Source organism: Mya arenaria, chromosome 12, assembly GCF_026914265.1.
Source record: "Mya arenaria isolate MELC-2E11 chromosome 12, ASM2691426v1".
NCBI classification, from domain to species: domain Eukaryota; kingdom Metazoa; phylum Mollusca; class Bivalvia; order Myida; family Myidae; genus Mya; species Mya arenaria.
Window position 1 is genome coordinate 55,542,309 of NC_069133.1, and position 15,545 is coordinate 55,557,853.

The 15,545-nt window shown below is 35.4% G+C and overlaps 1 protein-coding gene across 2 annotated transcripts; it reads left to right on the forward strand.

The window, feature by feature from the left end:
- Positions 1-2,318: 2,318 nt before the first annotated feature.
- Positions 2,319-14,027, forward strand: LOC128211856 (coiled-coil domain-containing protein 15-like). Of its 2 annotated transcripts, XM_052916953.1 has the most exons (12): positions 2,319-2,483; positions 2,631-2,780; positions 4,003-4,126; positions 4,427-4,488; positions 5,105-5,221; positions 5,780-5,797; positions 6,420-6,510; positions 7,294-7,503; positions 11,058-11,217; positions 11,418-11,609; positions 11,898-12,046; positions 12,547-14,027. In XM_052916953.1, the coding sequence occupies exons 1-12, from the start codon at positions 2,331-2,333 to the stop codon at positions 12,600-12,602; spliced, it is 1,482 nt and encodes a 493-aa protein (XP_052772913.1). In that variant the 5' UTR covers positions 2,319-2,330; the 3' UTR covers positions 12,603-14,027. The 2 variants fall into 2 exon arrangements, with proteins under 2 accessions (XP_052772913.1, XP_052772914.1); XM_052916954.1 differs by lacking the exon at positions 5,780-5,797.
- The last annotated feature ends 1,518 nt before the right edge of the window (positions 14,028-15,545 follow it).

The window sequence follows — 15,545 nt, forward strand, 5'->3', positions numbered from 1 at the left end:
CAAAAATAAATCTATGGATGGGTATGCAGTGATTTAGAGGTATATCTTACTTGGTTTAAGGATTAATCAGAATTGGTTTATGGTGATATGAAGTGGTTTAAGGATATATTGGAGGTTGTTAATGGATAAACATAAGTTGAATTATGGATGGTTCTGATGCTGTTTATGATATATTAGAGGTGGATTTTTGATATATACCTGATATGATTAGGGGCATATCTATCTGATATTCTATAGAAAACGTTTGAGGTGGTTTTGGGATAATGTTTTCAGATAAATCGGGGTTGGGTTGGGGGTGATGGTGGCGGGTGGGGGGGGCCTTGGAGTCGAACCGAGGTGGTCATGAAATAAAGCAGGACAGTTTGAGGATACATGAGGTGGCATTATGATGGTTCGGAGTCGGTTTAAAGGTGGATCTGATGAGCGTATGTGATGTATCTTAGATTGGTTTGGATATGTCAGATGTGGTTTAGGCTGGATAAGAGGTGGTTAAGAATAAATTAAATGTGGTTTTGGTATCAAATTGAAGTGGTTTAGGATAGAATTGAGGTGGTTCTAATTTAAATCTATGATTTTAGTACATGCTTATCTAATATCCTCTACGATCGATTTGAGATGGCCTGAGGTTCCAGCTGAAAAGATATATATCGGTTTGGGGGAAGATATGAAATGGTTCGAGGAAGGATCCCCACATGAGCTAAAACTGGAGTTAGGTTGAGAAAGATCTGAGTTTTTCTATATGTATTAGTTTATTGGGATGTATCTTAGAAGGTGGTTATAGGATGAATCTGAGCGTTAGGTTGGATTTTAGATGATCTAAAATGAATCTGATGTGGTTTAAGGTGATGATTCATGTATACACAGGGTGGATTATGTTAGTTGGATTGGCTTTTTTTCCTTTAAATTTAAATGTTACTCATGTCTGGGACCAATAATAAATCCCACTCCCAGCTCATAATATAGGCGCTTTGTATCAAGAAGGCTTATTTTGAGATACCTTATTAATTTTAAGTCAATAATATTTCTTTTATATCTATTATCGGTATAAACTAAAAATTATGTATCCGAACGGTCTCAATAATAAACTTCTTTATGATATTTAATAGAGTCACACATTTGTCATTATTTACTACATGTATGTTCGTCTATTATTAGTAAGAGTATTAGTATTAGTATTATTAGACTCTAATAATTTATTACGTTTAAAATGGGAGAAGGATTACATAACAATTTTGCTATTGGTCCCTGGTTAAATTACTCAATTTCTGATAGGCTATTGTATTATTTGTGATCCATAATAATTTTATGTTCATATGTATATGTGTCTATATCATAAAACAGTGTATGACTTATAAACATTATATACTTGGCTGCCATTCATATTGCCCTGAGTTAAACTTTGCTAGATACACTTTATGGTATCTCATGCCTGCAAACAAAAAACAACAACACGTACATTGGTTATTTAATTTTGTATGAGTATATACATTGATTCAACTGTAACACTTATTTACATGTATGTTCCAATGAGTTTGCCCACAATGGTCATGGCCTTCTGGATATTCTGTAAATAAAACTTGAAACGTGAAACTTACGACGTTAACGTTACATTTTTTCTATGATTGTTTATTTATCTGCTTTATGAAGGCCGCGTAATCCCGAATCTTTTAGTTATATAAGAAATATATTATGTGTTTTTATATTTCTTTCAAATATTTTTTATTGTCGGTATAAGTGTATGTATGTATGTATGTATTTCTTTAGACCTTGCGATCAAGGATAACCCGTGAAAGTGCAAGCACTTATTTCCAACGGGGTCCTTTGTTTTTTGCTGAAGGGACAGCACGCTGAAGAGACAATGGTGGGATACAAGGAAGTCCGGGTGCGATACCCTAGCTCTTTTTCGAAGGGACCCCTTGGTTCTTTTACGTGCTCGGTGTAAAGCACCGATACACGGGGTACAACTTTCCTGGGTCAAACCAGTACTTAGTACACCACTTTTCCAAGCACTAACCTTTAAATGCCGAGCGCCAGGCAAGTGAGCTACTTGTACCAATTTTTTAACGTATTTTGGTATGACGCGGCCAGGGATCGAACCCACGACTTCCCGCTCCGTAGGCGGACGCTTAACCACTAGGCCACATACAAATACCATTCTCATTCATACGAGGTTTGATAATGATAAATATATCTATCTATGTGGTACGCATAGCATCAACACTATGGTGAACAAGAATGACAAATACCTACATTTAAATAATTTTATATTGGGTACCGGACACCGAGTTTTATATCGGGGCACACCGGAAGTAAGCAACATTTGTTTCAAAATGGCGTCCAAAGGCAAGAGAGAAAATCTTGCATTGCGGAAAATTGCAAAACCTGTCATAAGTACAGATGTAATGGGTAATAGAAACGTCGAAGTGCGAGCAGTAGGTGCCTGGGTGCAAGTTGAATCTCCATACACTGAGGCAGAAGGAGTGGTGAGTGATATATTGTCATAGAAACATGTTCTAACATGATCTGTCAATATTTGACATTTCTTTTATTAAGACTTATGCACTGTACATCCTCGTTTAGTAAAATAAGAAAACCCCGCATGATTCTACAGTCATTTCTTGTCATGGCAGGTGGGTGCTGTGGAGGAGGAGAGAAGATTGCGTCAGTTGCAGCAGGAGAAGCAGGCGAGACTTCGCCACTTTCAGGCCGAAGTGAAAAAGAGGGTGAACGCACTGGACAGGATGAGGAAACAGAACCAGCTGGAGACAAACTTCCAAGCTGTAGGGGCTACTTCTACGTTTTAGGACATTTAGTTTATTATTAATGTTAATATGACATTTATATGACATTTATTATTATATAAAATTTAGATTAGATAAAACTAAACGATAAAATGCATATATTTTTACCATTTAAAAGTGTAATATTTCATTTCTCTTCATTCTTCTGGTCTTTTTGGACTCCTGACCATTTAATAACAATTCATATGGTATATTTGTCAATTTATCATTCAAGTGTTGAGGTACAGTACCAACCACCTGTTTTTTATTTTATTTATCTAATTGCAGTGATTTTTCCTTACCCCGGAAGTTTTCTTTTAAATCTATTTTTCAATCTATCCTGCCAAGGGCTGTGATATCAGCATATTGCAAACCGCATTCATTTCTATAATATGTCCCTAGTCAACTGCATCGAGTCAACGCTATAGGTGGCATTGCGAAGTGTTAATAAATTTAGGGGAATTTTCCACACTAAAACAAGGCAAGAAGGCCTTTAACCATGAATAATTGTGATAATTGAACGTGCGTTTGACACCAGTCACTTTCAATAATGATTTTTTGAAAAATCTTTCAATAGTTACATACATGACGAATCACATTTAAACAAACACTTTGCGCAATGATAACTTTTTTAAATAAAAACTAAATTTAATTTTGTTTAAGAAGTTTTGACACTTACAATATACAAAGAGTGTGAAAAACAAATGGAGCAATAGTATAGTTTAGTATCAATCAACTTATTTCCAAAAAGCTTTAACAAACATTTAATATTCCAGCTACCTAATTATCAAGTTCGGGGGATTCGATTGTTCACCCTCTTAATCGGGTGGAAGCCATTCTGAGAACATGGTACAATTTACAATCATCTTTTTTTTTTACCAGCTCCACCTGTTAATACCTGCCAGTCCCGTGAAGGCTCATCCAGCCATATGCAGCATGCATGTTTTTAAAAAGGAAGTTGTATGCGGTAGCAACAGTTGAATGATAGGCATACCACTGTGTTGGCTACGGCAGAATATATCCCTGTCATTTATCACGATGACATAATCCCTCCCGTGAAGGCACAGCGTTTTTTTGCCAAAATAATGTGTGGTTGGAAGGGTATATGTACTTAAATACACTGCCACTGTTGTTCTATTTCACTTAACCACTCACTGACTGAATAGAGTTACATTGAATGGCAGTTATAAAATATTTCATAAGTATTATTTTTACACTCCAGTCTGAACAAGAGCGCCGAGTTGTTGGACAGAGTGCTTTTTCTTTCCCAGACTCGACCAAGAAAGACACAAGTCTTGTGAGACCCCATACAGCTCTGGCTGTAAGCAAGTCAGTCAGGCACAAAGGTATGCTCTTGATTTATGTGGTTTTCAAATTCTGTGGATTGCATTCAGATTTCTGTAAAAGTGTGCAATTTTGGGCTTAATTATGCTAAATGAGTCATAAGGATTGTAAGCTTATTGTAAGGATAATTCTCTTGAAAATAGATATGCGTATAATTGTGTAAAAAAAAATTTTCTATGTATTTCAAGTTTCAGTTCTGTCAGAATACTGTTCACATAATTTTGTTTATTTACGTAGAGAAATCAATAATTATTGATCATCTTGCTGGATCCAATGTTAATGATGCTTGTATCTTGTTTCAGAGTCATCAGACCGCCCTAAGAGTGGATATGACCATGAGGCCTTCTCCGATCAAACCAATCAGGTAATAACTGTGGATTGCTTTGATTTCGCAAGTCCTTTTTCTCTTTTGACCAATTGAAAGAAGTATAAAGTTTGTGATTACACTATCTTTACCTTGAAATACACCGGTATATTAATTATTTTGCCTCATTTTTTAACTCAAAGCCAGATTCTTTCATAAAAAGATAATCGGGAATATTTAACTTTAAATTAAATGGAATATAACAGTCTTCAGTAATTGTAACAATGACTAGATTAAGGCTGCTATATTCATTCATAGTCAATAGTGTCTCTACTACTGGTTTTTCATTATTTTTTTCTTCAAGTAAAAGGTACAAGGCAAATATGCACCTGTTTTGGCTGCTTATTTATTTATCTTAGTTACACATTTTTTTACAGTTTCCCCTCAAAACAGTATTACAATTAATCCATGAAGTATGTGTATATTTTTATGTTTTTATTTGAACTTTGATTTTTAAATCTAGTTCTTTAAGATCTTAGTCTTTCCATTGATTTGATTATTGAAATAAGTTAACAAATGAGCTAATTATGATAGAGGAAGAACATTAAATACTATGGTCATGTATGTAAGTTAAATTTACATGTACATGTATTAAACAGTATTATGGTTTTACAAGGTTCATGAGCATGTGCGCCAGGCAAAGAAGAGCCTGGTGTCTCGCCAGGTGATCACAGAGAACTATGTAAAAGATGATCTACCAGGGGGAATGTGGAAAATCTCCAGAACCAGGGATGTGAGTAATAAAACATGTTTTTACAGTTGTGCAAGGATCATTAGATTGTCATTTTGCTAGATTTCTTGGCAGATGTCATGAAAATTAGGGCTTGGAATTAGTTGATCGGTAAGTGCATCTGTGAGAACCGACCCTTTGCTAAGCTGAAGGAAACTCTACTGCATCTCTAAAAAGCTATTTCAATAGAAAGGGTGTATATATTAAAGTGTCACTATATTCATATCAAATACCTGGTTGCACATTTAACTTTGATTGTTCCATTTTTGGCACTCAGAAGAGTATTTATGAAATGTATGTCAAACTTGGAGGTAATGTTTAAGATTTAATGTATTTACATGTAGGCATATGCCATCAGGTTTTTTTCATCGGAACAATGATGAAAACCAGTTAAATTGGAAGTAAAATGACATCTTAAATTACAAGATCAATTCAATACCAAGTTAAAGTTCAATGGAAGGATTTGCTTTTCCTGAATAATATTCTTTTTTTCAGTTTTTATGTATTTCATAATTCAATGCATTGCACTAAACCATAATGTTAATATTTTCCTTTAAATAGGACTTGAACCCCGCCAAAGTAAGACATTGCACAAGGGTGACTGAAAGCATTTTGAAAGGGCTTCTCTTGAAACTTATGCTATGCTACATGTTACATTTGGAAGACGATAGTTTTTTCACATTTTCTGACTCCTAGTATTACTGTGGGTGAAGAACATGACTGTTAACATCCCTTCTATTGTGTATGAAAATACTAAAGGGTTACGGGATATATGGATAGCATATTTCTTTGGTTACAATTAATGCAAGGGGTACTGTTTCTTATCATGAGCAGATGCTAATGGTACATTAAATTATTTAACATACCCGGTACATTAAATTGCAATTCATTAGACAAAATTTATTTGGTAAGATCTTTTTCATGGGTACTATTAATATGTTTTTACATCTAGATAGATGGTAATCCATTTTTGCATCACACAATTTCTGTAGTTGTGTAACAAATTCTTGCATGATATATAATGTTGATGTGTATTTTATAAGAAACATATACTAGAATTAAAGGTTTTTGCTTTTTTTATAAACAAAAGTACTTACATGCAATTATGGCAAATGAATTTTGTTGTGAAATGGCTGTATTACATATTCTGTAACAGCTCACTAAGTCCTTAAAAAATTGAAAGATTGAACATATTTTCCAGAACCCTTCTTCCCGGTACACAGTAGATGGGGAGGAGTTTGACATCTTGGATGAAGATCTCATTGAAAAGGTCAAGGTTGTCAACAATAAAGGTAGAAGTTAACTTTAACTTTAACAGATTGAACAACTGATATTTTTTTTTGCTCGAAAAATGTACAGGAGGTTTAAATGTCACTTAAATCATTAATTTGTATAATGAATGAACCAAAATAAATAATTTATTGCAAAAATAACACATTGGCCTTTGATAGTACTGTTTGCTAATGAACTAAGCATTTCAAGTCTTTGATGCATCGAATGATTACAGCTTTAAGTCCCTCACCAGACGAGTGAATTTCAAATCAAGTGCGATATCTATAGCCTGTTCGATCGATTTCCCACATTAAAGGAAACTGCAGTCATCAGCGATTTTGGATATATTTTGATATACCTTCATAAATTAAATACTTCAGACATGGACTCATACCCCAACAATGCACCCATACATGTACAGTTTGCATTGGTTTCATATCAACAGACCATTTAATCGTAGCCTTAAATTACTCTCACAAGGCATGGTTACAAACAAATCTCTTTGAAATGCCGAAAACTTATCTTTTTGGGCAATACAAATTGATTGTCCTTTTGTTGCAAAATGATATTTTTGAAGGTAATTTATTAACTAACTGACAAATTGCTTAGTTCATTTGTAAAAAGTAGTACATGTTACATGTTATGTAGTTATATGTACACTTAAACAGACTTACCAGTAACTTCCTTCCTTTTATGTATTGGTACATATAAAATATTTTAGATGGAAAGCATGTTATTTACTAATTAAAATAGTATGTAAAAGAAATTGCTTTGTATGCACAGTTGTACTCTCTTGTTCCTAGTGTACCAGGAGAGTCAGGATGGTCAGTCAGGATCACCTGAGGACAGTGACAAGGAGAATGAGGTAGTGAGTCGGTCAGTTCAGTTTCATGATGACCACACTGACCACAGGGGTCAGAGAAACAGTGATTACCACACTGATCACAGGGGTCAGAAAAACAGTGATTACCACACTGACCACAGGGGTCAGAGAAACAGAAGGCAGGAAACAGGTACATCATTTATCTTCAGAAGGTCCCTTTTGAAATTCAAATTACACCCAAGGCAAATAAAGAACAGGTCAGTGAAAATATCAGCCTGATTGAACCTATTTTTAGCTCACCTGTCACTTTGTGACAAGGTGAGCTTTTGTAATCGCCTTTTGTCCGGCGTGCGTCGTGCGTCGTCCGTCAACAATTTACTTAAAAGACATCTCCTCCTTAACCTCTGGGCCAATATTAATAAAACTTCATAGGGATGTTCCTTGGGTGGTCTTCTATCAAAGTTGTACAAAGAATTCAATTCCATGCAGAACTCTGGTTGCCATGGCAACCAAAAGAAAAAAACTTTAAAAATCTTCTTCTCCCAAACCACAAGGCTTAGGCCGTTGATATATGGTAGGTAGGATCACCAAATGGTCCTCTACCAAGATTGTTCAACTTATGGCCCTTGGGTCAAAATTGGCCCCGCCCCGGGGGGTCATGGGTTTTCTCTATATGTTTATAGTGAAAACTTCAAAAAATCTTCTCCTCTGAACTTACTTGGCCTAGAGCTTAGATATTTGGCATGATTCATCGTCTAGTGGACCTCTACAAAGTTTGTTCAAATTATGGCCCTGGGGTCAAAATTGGCCCCGCCCCGGGGGGTCATGGGTATTCTCTATATGTTTATAGTTAAAACTTCAAAAATCTTCTCCTCTGAACTTACTTGGACTAGAGCTTAGATATTTGGCATGATTCATCGTCTAGTGGACCTTTACAAAGATTGTTCAAATTTTGGCCTTGGGGTCAAAATTGGCCCCGCCCCGGGGGGTCATGGGTTTTCTCTATATGTTTATAGTGAAAACTTCAAAAATCTTCTCCCTTGAACTTACTTGGACTAGAGCTTAGATATTTGGCATGATTCATCGTCTAGTGGACCTCTACAAAGATTGTTCAAATTATGGCCTTGGGGTCAAAATTGGCCCCGCCCCGGGGGGTTATGGGTATACTTGATATGTTTATAGTTAAAACTTCAAAAATCTTCTCCTCTTAGCTTACTTGGACTAGAGCTTAGATATTTGGCATGATTCATCGTCTAGTGGACCTCTACAAAGATTGTTCAAATTATGGCCCTGGGGTCAAAATTGGCCCCGCCCCTGGGGGTCATGGGTTTTCTCTATATGTTTATAGTGAAAACTTCAAAAATCATCTCCTCTGAACTTACTTGGCTTAGAGCTAAGATATTTGGCATGATTCATCGTCTAGTGGACCTCTACAAAGTATGTTCAAATTATGGCCCTGGGGTCAAAATTGGCCACACCCCGGGGCTGATGGGTTTTCTCTATATGTGTTATAGTGAAAACTTAAAAAATCTTCTCCGAACTCACAAAGACAAGTAACGTCTGCAGGGCTCTCACTAGGCTGAAAATTTTGGGAGAAGTGACTTCTCCCTTCAGTCAATTTAGGGAGAAGTGGGGAGGCTTTAGGGAGAAGTGATACTTTTCGTAACACCTGATACAAAAACTATGCCATACCACACACTTCAGTTTATATTCACATTCAAATTGATTGCTTTAACTTAAATAAAAATGCTCATCAATTATGTATCATTTTTGGCTCAGCAAAAGTGTATTTGTCAATGTCACATAGTTCATCTCCAAATAGCATCTAAAATGAAACAAAAACCAAGACAGCTAAGGATTTGAAACAATCAAAATGACCTTATAAATGAACTGTCTATATAGTAGGGGGACGAATCTTATTTTGGTACGTTCGGGATAGGGTACGAATGTCACATTCAGCTATGCTGTTATTTACTTGTCTCTAGCTAAATAATTTTCAATATGCTGACATTTAAGAACCAAATGACATTTAAATCACTGTCCTTGATGAAAACTTTGCCAATACATAATGGGAGGTTGAAAAATTAACTTGGAAAATTGTTCTGACAAAATGGCGATCTCGCCAATTTTTTTGACATCGTAAACAGGAGAAAAATACTGTAAGTAAACTCTACATAAAGCAAAAAAAAAAATTTTTGTGATTACAATTCAATTTTTTATCATGAACATTTCACTAAAATCAATCAAATATTTGTTGATACGTCATGTTATTGATTTTCTTAGCGCCACTTTGCCGATGGCCCGAGATGGCTATGACCGTCTGCTTCAAAAGCAACAATATTTAAACTGTCTTGGTTTGTTTGTTCAATACATATATCAATATATCCTTTTTGACTTCATTAATGCATGACAAGATTTTTAATCATTATGTCGCCTTTTCTATCTCATTTTAACGAACTTTTATCATTTGATCTGGGTCTTCTCAATGTACATTCTGATTGGTTAACTTTGGGTTTCAATAGCTCCGCCTACTGGCGATGTTTTGGTAATTGGATGATACAGTTTAATTATCGGATTAGGAAATTAGCAAATTTTATGATAATGAATGGCTAATTGCAATGTTTTTACTAATGGCAGTGTGGCCAAATACTCGCTAATTGACAGATTTACAATGTGCTAAAATTTTCGGCGTAGTCAATGTCGCTTTGAAGATACAAATGGGCGAAGTCTAGGAATTTAAGGCGACCACTTCGCCCATGTCGCCCCCTCGCGAGAACCCTGCGTCTTAATTTAAACTGGATAACATATTTAGTACACATACCAATTTTCAATATGGGCCACATACAACAATTAATAACAAATATACATATATAGATACACACGTAAAATCAAGTAGTGACAAGAGCTTAGATATTTGGTATGATATATCATCTAGTTGACTTGTACCAATATTGTTCAATCTTTGGCCTTGGGGTCAAAAAATGGCCCCACCCGGGCGGTCATGGTTTCCTTATATATGTATATGATGAAAACTTAAAAAATCTTCTTCTCCGAAACCAAAAGGCGAAGGCCTTAGATATTTGGTATGAAGCATCGTTTATCGGACCACTATTAAGATTGTTCAAACTTTAGCCCTGGGGTCAAAATTGGCCACCCCCCGTGTTCATAGGCTTAGGTTTTCAATATTTGTATATAATGGAAGAATGTGCAATATATGACAGGTGAGCGATTCAGGGCCATTTGGCCCTCTTGTTTAATAGTAGTACAGGTCAGTGAAAATATCAGTCTTGTTGAACCTGTATGATAGTAGTACAGGTCAGTGAAAATATCAGACTTGTTGAACCTGTATGATAGTAGTACAGGTCAGTGAAAATATCAGTCTTGTTGAACCTGTATGATAGTAGTACAGGTCAGTGAAAATATCAGTCTTGTTGAACCTGTATGATAGTAGTACAGGTCAGTGAAAATATCAGTCTTGTTGATAGTAATTGTGAGTTCAGCAATGTAAACAGGGCATTAAGCATCGCCTTAAGTGGTATTTTATTTATAAGAATCACTATAAAGTTGTATTCTACTATTGTGAAGATGCTGTTCAAAAAACAAAGGATGAACATGCTATAATTATTATGCTGAATTATAATAATTATGTGCTTTTCTTTTGCTTTGATTGGCATATTTACTACAAATGTAGCAATCCTTTAATGGTTGCAATTTTGCAAATAAAATATATCTTTATGTTTTAAGTGAATCGTGTCCCGAACATTTATGAAGGGGTGAAAAGCGAGGAGGAGAAGAGACGATCCCGTGCCCAGCAGGCAATGTACCGACGATTATTCATGGACAAAGAGAGGGAACAAGTGAAAGAGAACCTGCGCCGGCAGGAGCACAGGAAACGTATTGTCAGGTACACTAAAACGTAATCTGTACATATTTATGTTATTTTGCGAGGCCCCAGTTATTACAAAATCTGTGTAAGGTGTTAAATTTCTATTTTATGGCCATTTATCATGTGAGAATCATGGCCTCCCTAGGTCTGCTGCAGGGAGGCAATAAACTGTTGGGGTAGACCAAGGAATAGATCGTTCAATATCATCATCATTGCAGGTTAAAGAAGGAGGCAGAAGCCGAGAGACAGGAGGAGGAGCGAGTGTCGCAGGCCCTCGTCGAGCCCCGAAATCCCGTTACCGGAGAAACAAGCACTGAGGTCCTGGACAGGGAACAACAGGAACGAGAGTTTATCCGCCGCACCATCCGCGAACATGAGAGACGACAACAGAAGAGCAAGGAAACAGAAAGGTTGGGAAATATTGTTCAAATTGGTAAATTAAAGCTGCTCTAGTCAATCCTTAACAACATTAATGACATATACAAATTGTCTGACAAATGTTGGTGTTGTTGTTAAGAAACCACAAAATAATGTGATTTTATTTGTGTAGTTGTACATGTATTTTTGTTTGGTGGCCGCTCAAAATGGACTCCAGTACTGGTTACTGAGTAAACAAATTTTGGGGAGATTCAAACCAGCTTTAAGCATTATCTATATTCACATTTGAAATAAAATTAACAAATATAACTTTCCTCCAGGTACATTGAGGCATTACGTCAGCAGTTGAAGGATAAGGTGCGACGGAAGGGTGTGGAGTTACCTCCCTTGTGTTGTTGCGGGGAATCCATCTGGGACACAAACCCTGAGACCTGTGCAAACAACTGTGTCTTCTATAAAAACCCAAAAGGTATTTTTGTTTACATATTACAAAATATGTTCTTAAATGACTGCTAAAAATTGCACATTTGTTTCGTGTGATGTACTGGTTTATTTAATTAAATGACTGTTTTTCACATGAGCAATGTGTACCTTTTCTTTTGAAGTGTCATTAACTATTGTTTTAAACTCCAGATATATACTGCTTATTAAAAGAAAGAATATTGATAAACTTTTAATTTTAAATTTGTCTGTTTTTCAAAGAAATAAGTCAAGATATTGTTGTGGCCTTTGGTTTGTTGACGTAGCAGCGACATTTTGCATAAACTTTAACCATGAACATAACTTAAACCTTTCAATACAATCAAAAGAAACTTGTTACATATGTTGCCAGGGAAAGTATGCACACGAATAGCAAGGTCCATAACTCTGGCTTTAATAATCTTCAAGTTTACACAGTTATGACCCTTGTTTGACATTATTTTGTTTAGTCAGTGACATAAAGCCTAGTGTATCTTTGCTATTTTACAGAGTATGGACGAGCATTACAGGCAATGTTGGACTCAAGTGAACTGTGCGGATCCTGAAAACCAGATCAAATACTACTTGAACTAATTCAAATATACTGCTTGGAAAACCTGAAAATACAACCCGCCAAATACCACTTGGAACAACTTTTACTTTAAATAACGAAAATTTCTGTTTGGATTTAGTTGTGTAAGAGCTAAGCTGAGCTTATCAGTCTACCACAGAGAAATATTAAATCCTTATGCTCATTATTCTTGGATCATGAAGACATATAATCTAATTCAGTCAGAGTGAATTGTTTGGCTGATAAAAATGGACTAAAACACATTGTACCAAAAAGCAGACTGGACTGCTTAAGCTGTTTCACTCAAAGTGAATGCAATGTATTGTGATTGTTTTTATGTCACCTGATAACATGTGATATATGTATTTTGGTGTATGTGGCATCTGGGAGCATCAGCAAAGCCTTGTGTGGACATAACTCGAGTGATTATTTTTCAATGACAATAAAATTTGGTGACAATGTTTGAGGGCATAGGGACCATCTTATCAAAGCATGTGTAGTACAGTTACAAGGGTTTAGTTCTGTCAGAGTAGTTATATTAATTATATCAAAACTAAGGGCTCTTTTGGTCAGATTTTTGAATGTTCATATGAATTTGTGATAAAGATGTTAAATACAATTGGTAGCCCAAGCATTCTTTTTAACTAAAGATCATGATCTTATGATATTTTGTCTTGAAACTTGGTGACAGTGTTTGTAGGGACTTTTTAAGCTTTACTATTTGATGAAAAGGAGAACTGTCCTACTCACCATAGCCTTGCCCTTGTCTTCACATCTTGGTTAAGGTATAGCATGTAAGCACCTTTTAAGTCATTATCTCAGCAAATACATCATGTTATGTATTGAAACTTCAGATATTTATTTCAGACCATTCAATCTATTTAATTAATGAAGTAAGATAACTCTTTTTTTTAATATAATGCAAATTATGGGTCTTTATTTATGCACCTTTATATTTCGACCTAGACATTCTGGTTAAGGATTTGTGGGTAAGCACATATAAGTCAATAACTCAGCAACTACTTGATGTAATGCATTTAAAAAATATTACAACCAAGTATGATGAACCTCTTCTTGCATTTTTTATACAAATTTTGCTCCTTTATTATTTGACGAAATTGTTTAACGTTTTGCATATAAGCTAATTTTGCACTGATCAATGCATGTTTCACCAAAACTTTGCAATCCTTAAACTTAAAAGTGGTGGAATAGTCGTGTATTTACATTTTGTAGAGCTGAGGTTCTTTCTTGAAAACAATATTTTTTGCTTGTTAAAGCTTTTTGAAGAATTTTGTTATTTATTAATATGTGTACGCTTGCTAGATAAAAATATTTAATGAATGATTTGTTACAATAATTGCCATTATATCATTGACTTGTTTTGATTTTAAGCTAATATAGAAATAAATGACAAAATTTAGTTTTGTGTGATGATGAAATTCTTTGTAGCTTATATAATCATGGATGATAAGCTCAGGATTGAGGAGTTTCAATTTCAGACCATCACAGAGTTGCAAACTCAGTTTTTATGCCCTCAAAGGTGGGCATATTCAAATCGCACCGCATGTCTGTTCATCCCTTCACACGGCAGAATTTCTCATGCGCAGACTGTAACTCTCTTATAGAGACAGATTTTAAAATAACTTGCCATATGTGTTCACTTATCAAGTCAAAGGTCACACCTGCGTATCTCGAGAGGTATGAGTCACTTACAGTGACAGCTCTTGTTTGCTGGACATTAGCATTACAACTAATAAGATGGACCTTGAAATGAAAATAAATGGCTTTGAAAACAGGAGTCAAGCCCATATTACTTGTTACTGTGGAGCTTGGGTTCTGAATTCCTTAAACAATTATTATTCCCCGCCACCTCGAACATTTCGAGAGGCGGATATTGTTTTGGCTTTTTAAGGAAATTATCCATCACACTTTCAGAATATTCCCTTTAATCAAATCTGGTTTAATGGTAGAAGTTGGTCACATGGGGTTAAATTCTAGGTCACTAGGTCAAATCTTAGAAAAATCCTAGGAACAAACTAAGGGCATTTGGTCCAATATTCATCAAGCTTGTTTAGAATGTTTCCCATGTTTAACTTGTGGAGAAATTTAAAACTGGGTCACATGTTATTAGTAATTAGATCACTTAGTCAAATTTTAGATTGTTTTTGTCTGGAACCATATCAGGGAAATGATTGGTTACTTAGACAGAGTGTTACCTTTGGTAATAATCTCACCGGATTTTAAAAGTGGGTCACATGGGTTCAAAAAATAGGGATCTATATGTAGGTCAAGTCTTAGAAAAAATCATGAGAACATACTTGAGGCAATATATCTGGTCTAATATTTATGAAATTTTATTGGAATGTTTTCTTTGATGAAATCAATTAATTTGAAACTAGGTCACATGAGGGTCAGAGACTAGATCACATGGAAAAATCATTAAAAAATGAAGTCCAGAACAAAGGTTGGTATTGATTGATCAAACATTCAAACTGTTGTCAGAATGTTTCCCTTTATGTAATCTTGGTAGACTTTGAAAGTGGGTCACAAAAACTAGGTCATACGGTTAAAGCTTAGAGAAATCCTTGGTAACAAACAGACAGAAATATATATCTACTCCAATCTTCATGAAACTTAATCAGAATTTTTGCCTCAATGAAATTGTGGATTAGTTTGAAACTAGGTCGCATGGGGTCATATTTAACAAAGCTTTGTGAACACTTTGGGGCTATATTTTTTCGCAATAATTCTGGTCCAATCTTCAGAATGGTTGTTTGATGATTTTTTTATTAGTTTGAAACTGGGTATCTCAGGAGGGACAATAACTAGGTTACTTGGTCAAATGTAAATGCTACACTATATGCATTCTTTAATTTCCAAATCACTCGTATCCAACAAGCCAACAAGATAAGAACACTTCCAACATAAGCTTGTGTTA